The sequence below is a fragment of the Crassostrea angulata genome, chromosome 3 (assembly GCF_025612915.1).
Source record: "Crassostrea angulata isolate pt1a10 chromosome 3, ASM2561291v2, whole genome shotgun sequence".
NCBI classification, from domain to species: domain Eukaryota; kingdom Metazoa; phylum Mollusca; class Bivalvia; order Ostreida; family Ostreidae; genus Magallana; species Magallana angulata.
In genome coordinates, this window is record NC_069113.1 from 22,941,089 (window position 1) to 22,950,659 (window position 9,571).

General features: G+C 32.5%; 1 protein-coding gene across 1 annotated transcript; it reads left to right on the top strand.

Moving 5' to 3' along the window:
- The first annotated feature begins 851 nt into the window (after positions 1-851).
- Positions 852-3,873, top strand: LOC128177345 (neo-calmodulin-like). The gene is made up of 5 exons (XM_052844033.1): positions 852-972; positions 1,056-1,086; positions 2,386-2,529; positions 2,868-3,110; positions 3,834-3,873. Exons 1-5 carry the CDS (start codon positions 970-972, stop codon positions 3,860-3,862), a joined length of 450 nt encoding a protein of 149 aa, XP_052699993.1. The 5' UTR covers positions 852-969; the 3' UTR covers positions 3,863-3,873.
- Positions 3,874-9,571: the final 5,698 nt, after the last annotated feature.

The window sequence follows — 9,571 nt, forward strand, 5'->3', positions numbered from 1 at the left end:
GCATTTTCTCTTTCATTACAATTGATAAATTATGAAGTGCAAATCCAGATATCCCCCCTTATCAAAGAAAAACTACATGTACTCTATATAAAAGAATCATACTACGCATACGGACGAACGCACCAAGTTAATTAGAGGTAAGTTATCTGGTACATGTAGGTTCTAAAACGGAAGGCACATACGGAGACCCTGGAAATTTCAAACTTATTTTAAAATTACGAAAAATAATCTTCAACCCCTTCTGACAAACAAAATTTATTATCCCTCTGACCCCATTCCATGAGGAAATTTAGGATCCATGCATGCACACTCAAATTTTTGGGTTTATGGTGGTGGCTCTATTAATAAAATAACGGCCCGGGTGTATACAAACCGTAAAATGCATCATATATATGTTTATTAATTGGTAAAATTATCTCGTAATTTAATACATAGACAAGGCATTGCATGACAGGGAATTAAGTCATCTATTAGTCAGATAGGTATAAATGATCTTATCATCATGCATTTACTCTTTTTATTAAAAAATACAATATACATACACGTCCCTGGTAAAAACGATCGAAACGATAATACTTGGTGCTCCCTTTCATAAATTCCTTGATCCACACACGGTTAATTATCAGTAACAGACGAATAATTATAATGACACTTTTCAGTTCTTTCATTTCTATCTCAGTTTGGGCTTATTTAAAATGATACAAATAGAATGATTAGATATCCACACCGAATATCTACTTGGTTTTCACGTATTATAATTTGAAATATTTTTGACTGTCAGTGAATGTAAATTAACGAAATCATTACTTTTTAAATATATTTTTGGAGATATAAATAGAAATAGATTAAAACGAATCATCCGATATATAAATACATGTATCGTCATCAACAACCTGTACAGGTGATAACGCTGGTTTATCCAGGTACCCACGACCACAGGGCGGAGAAAACTCGGGAATCTCATTTAAAATGGTAAGACAATAGTTTTATACATTAACTAAATACTGGTGGGGAAAATAGTTTGAATACTAATTGCATGAGCATTTAATTGTCAGGCACAAAAACTAAAACCAGATGAGCTGAAAGGTAAGTGACAGCGGAAAACACGCTACACCTGGTCTAACCTCAATCAATCACCTCACCTGTATGTATACCTGCACGTATACGCCCCCTATATTACCATGCAAGAAGTATTCAAAACTGCTGGATAGTACAAGCCATATATATAATCTACAACACAATGGGGAAAATGACAAATAAATACACGTACAACGTCGAGATCATATAAAACATGTAAAGGACAAGGAAACTGTTATACAAAGATTATGATGAACGGGTACACCATATGATAGATAAGAAATTAGGATGTTTATCAATACATACAAATATAGCTGAATTTAGATATACATTTTAAAGCCGTCGAATTTTCGGATACAAAGGAAATGTTCAAACGAAAAGAGAGCGCTAACATTAACCTATCATATATGTTATGTCAGTTTACAAAGGAATATCTGAAATAAATATTTAGTTCATTTACATCTATAAATCTAGATATATCAAAATGCTAGTATGGGTTTTATGTTTAAAAACTGTTGAGAGCTATGTCCCGAATATATAAGTATATATATATCTAATACTAGTATATGATAAAACTTCAAAACCAAATGTTTTCATTTTCTAATTAAGCCGTTAAGTAATATACCAGTGTATGCTTGTAAACTTTTCCCAGTACAATAATATTGGTCTGAACATATATTTTATTATAAACATATATATAAAATACATATACAAATGGTTCGGATACAAGTTCTGACAACTTACTAGGTCTTTATCATTGAATAGAAAAATTATACAAAACTTACATGATATAGAATTGTTATTATGATGAACGAAAATAAGTGATATATACGAGAATAATAAACATGCACATAAACTATATTAAACAAATCTACCAGTTTCGTTGATATACAATTGAACTAATGATATTTTTTTAACGATGATATTCGATGCTGAGGATAGTGAAGGTCCAAAATCAAATTGGAAGAATATATTTAAATACATGTACATAGTCTTGTTGGTTTCACAAATAAATATTAAATATTTATTTTAAAAAAAAATTAAGTCAATCCACTTGCGTTGTTTCGATATTTTTGGGGAGAAAAAATTCAAGTAGACTCGCGCATCCAATTGTGCGCTAATTGTAATGAATTGATAATGCAAGTTAGTCCAGTTGCTTTCCTCTTCTTTTCATTAAAAAAACTGTTGATAATGACGTGGGCACAGTAAACATGTGATATAGTTATGCCGCTCAGTGACAATTGCAGATAAAAAGATGAAGTGAGATAGTATGTGAGCTATTTTTTACAACCACCCCAATCTTTCCAGAGGCACAAGCATGCTTCTCCCTCTTCGACATGGACAACGATGGTAAGATTGCTACCAAGGACCTTGGCACGGTCGTCCGGTCATTAGGATGCAATCCGTCGGAAGCGGAAGTGACGCAGCTCATCCGGGAAGTTGACATCGATGGTTAGATTTTTTTTCTCATTAAAAGATCACCCAAAATCGGCACTCCTCTCATAAAATAAAGCGACCCACTGCAATTCTGAACCTTTTTCACTTTTAACTTTTTTTAAAATTCTCATCGAATTAAAAAAAAAATATAAGTAGAATGGCAGTATCGTCTTATTGACAAGAAGAAAACTCGCTATCATTAAATGTTAGCCTGCTAAAATAGTTGCTACACAAATTGAAATTCAATATCTATAATTAAAATTTTGTCTGATATTAAGCCATCTTGAAAGCCATATTGCATTTTCAAACTAAAAACGTGCATGGTATCAACCTATTTGTTTCAAACATTGTAGGAAGTGGACAGGTGGAATTTTCAGAGTTTATTGCGATGTTTGAGAGACATCGACATGAAAAAAACACGGAGGAGGAGATTATTGACGCCTTCACTGTTTTCGACAAAGAAGGCAACGGGTACATCAGTGCTGCAGAACTTCGTCACGTGATGACGAATCTCGGCGAGAAATTGCGAGATGAGGAGATTGACGAGATGGTGCGTGCTGCTGACATGAATGGAGATGGTCAAATTAATTACAAAGGTATTCTCATATGAATTTTGATATTTGGTTATGTGTATTTTTTAAAGGCTTGACCAATACTGTTACATGTAACATACATCTTCTCAAGTTTCCCGTACTTCAGAAGGCCTGGCCAACAATTAAATTATCCATCAGATCTTCCTTAGAATTCTACCCATGATTTTACATCATTATATATAGAACTCTTCTTCTCAAAGAGATTGATGATACAGTCTATCAAAATGGCAACGGCCGTCCAGTTCTCCAGTTTAAAAGACGGACCGATAAGACTGATTATGCCATATGAAAACAGAGAACGAAATTCCACTTAAATTGTCTTAATTTTGATTCTGTTTAGAAAGTAAAATCGATTTTTGCATGCTGATCAACGAAGTGCAATTTGCATGGTATTAAAATTTATATTTACCCTAAGGCTTAAGCATAAGCTGGAAGATTAGCTCTTTACAATTATTGTGTAAAGTATATATGAGGCCTTCAGTGTTTTCTGGTATATCTAATTCATAATTCTGTGCACATAATAGGGTAGATCAGAAATTGCACACTAATATTTGGATTTAAAAACAAACATATAAAGAGGTTTATTGAGATCAGGTAGGAACAATATAGACTTTTTAATCCAAAAGAAAAACTTTAAAGGAATATGTGTGTAATCGATGGAAGTTCTAAGAAGTTACAACATGGTAAAATTATTTTTTTAATCCTCTTGTTTTGTTTTCATTTCAGAGTTTGCACACGTTCTCCTTGCAAATTAAAATGAATATATTTAAAGAAGGTGTTTGATAATATCTCCTTGCATTGTTCCAGAAGATTTATACAATGTTATTGTTAACACAGTGAATGTGACATGTACATTAACTTGATATGGTTCATAAAATACCAAATCAAATTGTTAAAGATATATTACCTCGGCTGGTTTTTTTTTAGGAATAAATTAAGTTAACCACATGTTTGTATGCTTAATTTTCACGTACACTTAGATATTGTTCAGTGTAGCAGAGAGAGAGAGAGAGAGAGAGAGAGAGAGAGAGAGAGAGAGAGTCTCGCTTGAATGCTAAACAATCATACGTGATTTGCATTACTCCAATGAAAACATAATTCTTACACGCGCAGATAAAAACCAAACTTGAAGTAAAAATGATTCATGAACGAAAGATGTCAGTTGCATTTAATTAATGCAAATTAATAATTAACCTGAATGCTTACATTATGCGTTGTGCATTTATAAATGATAGAACAATATCGTAATTCTAGGCATTTTCACTGCTCGCAATTTCCCCCTGCATGAAATTGCCATTCAAAAACTAAAACTAATTTTAAAATAACTCATTTTTGTGTAAGTTTTTGTGTTATTATTTAGTTTCAAGTGACCATCAGTCATAATAAGATTGACGTCAGCCCGCAATATTAATGACCAAATAGGTTTATGAAGTTGTTCATTTGACGCAAATTATTTCTTACTTGTTTGTTGCTTACTACGCATCTGATTACATGTATATTATTATGTATATTATGTATAATATGTATATTATTATAGGATTCGACCGGCGGGCGCATTTACTTCTCTTAACAGAATTTTTGTAGGGGGTTGGGTGTAAAATAGAAAAATATATAAAGGAGAGCAATATAAACAAGGCAAAGCAAAGAAAATAAACAAAATGGTTGGAACTTCTGTCGATCCGAGTATATATGTTAAACTTACAATGATACACTAATGCGACCGAAATACAGGTAGTCTACGTAAATTGAAAGTTATATTGTTTGTTTTTGTTTTGTACATATTTTATTACTTAATATCATAAAAATATATACATAGACAGAAAACAATAAAAAAGTTTAAACAAACTTTTTTTTTACAAATTACGTTTTTCCATATATATATATATATATATATATATATATATATATATATATATATATATATATATATATATATATATATATATATATATATATAAATGAAAGTTGAATCGTTTATTGTAAGTAATTGATTTGATGAAAAGGATTCATTATTCGGTACAATTTTCATATGTGGAAGCATTTTATAATATGCAACCGAATCATACACTAAGTCACTAGTTCTTCAAACAACGGCGGTACTGAAAAATAAATAAATAAATAAACATCTGTTCAAAATGTTGCAAATTTAAAATCAAAACACCTGGTCAGAAATTTTTAAATCAAGAGCATTACCACCGTATTCTAAATCAGTTATGAAACAAGCCTAGTGGGCAGAAATGACACATTTACACACATGACAAATGAAATATGTTAACGATTTTTGACAGGGTTCAGACGATCGTGGAGAGGCGAGATTAATGACAAAATTCGTCCCCTTTCCCTGAGTAGTTCTTTGCGACATTTCTGTAACTGATTAGTCTATATACGAACGTGACTGAATAAAATGAGGCCATCAAATACGAAATTATTGGTTCTCGGGAATTAAATCTTACAAATAGATTATTTATTAGAAATATTTATACAAGAATGCTCCGCTTGATTAAAAACCTCTGATCTGCACTTCCAAAATTGAATGACGACGAATACATCTACTAGCAAAGAGATGTATATAAATCAATCTGTGAATGAGTTATGATTACATTCAGATATGTATTATAAACCAATTTAATTAAAACCAGCGATTCATCTCAACACGAGTTTCTGTTAGTCTGTAAGCGACACCCCCCCCCCCCAAAAAAAAGGAAAAAATGAAGAAAAACGTCGAAACGTCATAAGGATGTTACGTAGTGGATGGAATTCCAATTAATTCATGAATTGATGTGGGGGCAGGCTTCTTTTGGTTATAGTTAAGCGTTTGAGAACACGTTATGTTAAATTTAGTTTAAGATTATGTCTACATTGTCTTATATTGTACATTCTTGCATTTGATCTTAGAATAATAAATGACTTTAGGCTGAATAAGGCACGTTAGAACAAAACAGTTATTTTTGTGGAAAATATAATAATAAAGTGAATAAGTAAAAGGGGATATTGAATCCCCCCCCCCCCCCCCCGAAAAAAAAAAATAATGGACTGAGAATCAGAGTTAAATGTATTTAAAAAATAATTACTTTGTATCGTAGATAAAATTATATTAATTTAAAAAAATGTTGTTTTTTTATATTCAGCAGGTCTTAATAAAAATAAAAACCAGTTTATTTTCTCTCTTGGTCTCAGTCATCCATCAAACCTTGCTTAATTTGCATAAAACCACGCATTTTATAAAAGACCATTCCTCCAAGTAATAATATTTATGTAGACAAACAGAAAGTAAGCGTGTAAGTAATCCTCACGCGTTTTCTGAAAACAATTAAACATGACAAACAAAAACATTTTGTCTACTGCAGGGTTTTCCAAGTTTTGGTTTCTACATATTATTATGCATCCCCCAAAATAAAAACAATTCATTTACGCACGATGAAACCGTCTTGCGACTATATAAATCGCGTACATTTCTCCATAGAACTCAGAGCATCTCTCAGATTCAACAAACACACACTGAGAGTTAAATAAAGAGATAAAATGAGGTTCCACCAGCAGGCGATTTTCCTTGTCCTATGTCTTGCCGTCGTCGGAGACATCGGTTCTCTCATCAACTCGGTATGGACAGGAAGTGAATTGACATCCCACAATGCCGGGCTGCTGATTCCGGGTGCTGACGCCATTTGGGGTGCTGTTGCTAGAGGCGTTGCCCGCGCAATTGCAAGAAGAGTGGGGAAAAAATCTGCGTCTGAACACACAAAGAATAAGCGACCCAGCAGCAAAGGCAAACACGAGAAGGGACAGGGTAGGAAACAGAGGGATCAGGACCGGGCTAGCGGCAAAAAACAAAAGGGCGGAAAAGACGGCAGCAAAAAGAGAGGATGAAGAAACGGCTAACTTTAGTGTTGATGTTTAAAACGTAACGTGATAAATCAAGAAAGCAGCTACATGTATGAAATATTAAGACATTTACTCGTGTGTTCTTATATTGTCGAGACTCTAATTGAATCATGCAACGAATCGATCTAAAATATATTATTATTTTGTACAAATTGTACAGTTTTTTAATTTTTAAGGAAAATAAAAGTTGAAAGATATATTTTTCATTTTTTTTTCGATATCATGATCGATTACAACTGCGTACTTTAATAGAATCTGGTCATTTCACTGTTGTCTGACCCTTAGTCAAGATTTATTTGGTTACATTTATTCCTTAATTGTTGCTCTACAAGAACTTTGCAGAAAAACGTTAGCAGGTCATGTAATATTTTTGTACATTTGAAGCACGGCAATTTCATATTTATTTTGATGATGAATTATGCGGGTTATTAAGGTAGCGATCATTGCAGAAAAAAACAATATAACCCGCTAACGCAAGTTATGTATGTTTTCTGTAGCGCATGAATCACAAAACATTTCAGTTATTAAGTTAGTGTGTGGTGTGCGTGTGTGTGGTGAACTTTCTATGCTTTTATATAATTATTATGTAATATTTTTTTACACCAATGCCAATGTTATAGCAAAGTCTTTCGCCGCGTTGCTGTGCGCTTTGGCTGCTTTCAAGAACCTAGCCGCTAGGTCGTAGATATCTAGGTCTCTTGAATGGACCGCTAGGTTAGCAGCTAGGTTTCAGATTTGAAGTTGGAAATAGTCAACTTAAGATCATTGGCGGATCCGGGGGGGGGGGGTCGGAACCCTCCCCCCCTTTCTCTGGGACAAATGAATTTTTTCGAATACTTTTAATGCCTATTTAAAGGCAATTTTTCCCTTTTATAATATAAATACTGTAAGTATTGAAATAACAAAAAAATGCTTTTAAAATTGCTTATTTAAAGAATTTCGTACAACGTACCTATCGATTTTTTTTATCGAAATAAAGTACTCCCTTTTAGCATCCGGTGTTTACTACACTGAGTAAACATGTGGAAAATAAAAGATTTGTAATAACATCTACAATGTATTTTCTACTCTATTTCTTAAAAAAAATCGATTTTAGTTTATACAGTTTTAAACTGACAAGCCGTCGAGTAAAACGACGTTCAAGTACGAGTGTACGCACTCGTTTTACTATTAAAAGTCGCTTTCAAATGTATTGTTTAGGTTATTAACTTAAGTAATTATAATAGATAATTTTTTCTTCGTTTCATACGAAAAATACAAAGAAAATAACATGACCCGCTTATGTGGGTTATGCTATTTTTCTGGAATGCTAGCTATATATACCTTCATACCCACATGAAACACAAAAAGAATCGGAACTTCTATAACAAAAATACTGCGTAAATGGTTTATATGTAAACCATTATGAAATTAAAGGGGCATGGTCACGATTTTGATCGAAAATTATTTTCCCAATTTTTTAAATCACAATGCTTCAGTAAGGCACTCTTAATAAGCAACAAAAATTTCAGTGTCATTCATTGAGCTATAAGCGAGTTACAGAGTTTACAACTCTTTGCTACGTAAACAAAGCTTTTGTTTACATTTTGAATTTTGAAATGTGAAAATTCCAGTTTAACACCTAAAATGAATGTGTTGGACATTAGGAACTCTTTATTTATGCTTAAAATGAATAAGAATATAGACAGATTAGCTTAAAAGATTTCTTATTGGTGTATTGAACCTATGTAAACAAAAACAGGGCACGAGCCTTGTTTAAATGACAAAGAATTGTAAGCCCTGTATCTTGCTTATATAACTCTACGACTGACTCTCAAATTTCGTTTGATCATTAGAAATGCATTCCTAAAGCATTGTAAATAACAAAAACAGAAATATAGAATTTGACCAAAATCGTGACCATGCCCCTTTAAATGCACAACTTTTCAAAACTTTCCTAAATATGACCGCATCTGTACTACTACCGGCAGATGTAACGCACCCATCAAGTTCCCTGGGACGACATTGTATTACACATGCACCATCTATTCAGCAGATAAATTATCCCCATTCTTTTGTCATTTCCTATCATTTAGACCTTTATTAAAGAAGGCAATCGATAGAAATTAAAATCAATAAATAGTTCAGAATTTAAACATCAAAGACATACAAAAAAAATACCAAAAAATCCATTTTTACAATAGCTTGTCGTAATTAGTTTGAATTATTTTTTGTTTCTTAGTGTTTCTTTTCTATTAAGCATAGACGCACGTTCTCATTGCTGGAGACTTGGTTTTTTTTAAGGCTAGAAATTATGCAAATCTTCCTTACCTAAACCAAAACAGCACTGCTCAATAATGCAGTGCACTCTGATGTTGAAATAGATATGAAATAGATACAGTGACGAGATAAATGTTTATTAAATTTACGCACGGAAAACGTTAAAAAAGTCCTTGTTAATTGACAAATAATGAATTTTGCACGTATTGATTTTCATCAATTGGAACCCCCTATTCCAAATTGCTGGATCCGCCTCTGAAGACTAATAATAATGACATAATTTGTTGATTTCAAGCGGAAATATGTAGGTTAAAATTCATTAT

What these genes read in the sequence shown, in the direction of transcription:
- LOC128177345 (XM_052844033.1), top strand. An exon ending in AAAACCAGATGAGCTGAAAG is followed by an intron (nt 1,087 to 2,385) that starts GTAAGTGACAGC and finishes CAATCTTTCCAG; the next exon opens with AGGCACAAGCATGCTTCTCC. An exon ending in TGGTCAAATTAATTACAAAG is followed by an intron (nt 3,111 to 3,833) that starts GTATTCTCATAT and finishes TTTTCATTTCAG; the next exon opens with AGTTTGCACACGTTCTCCTT.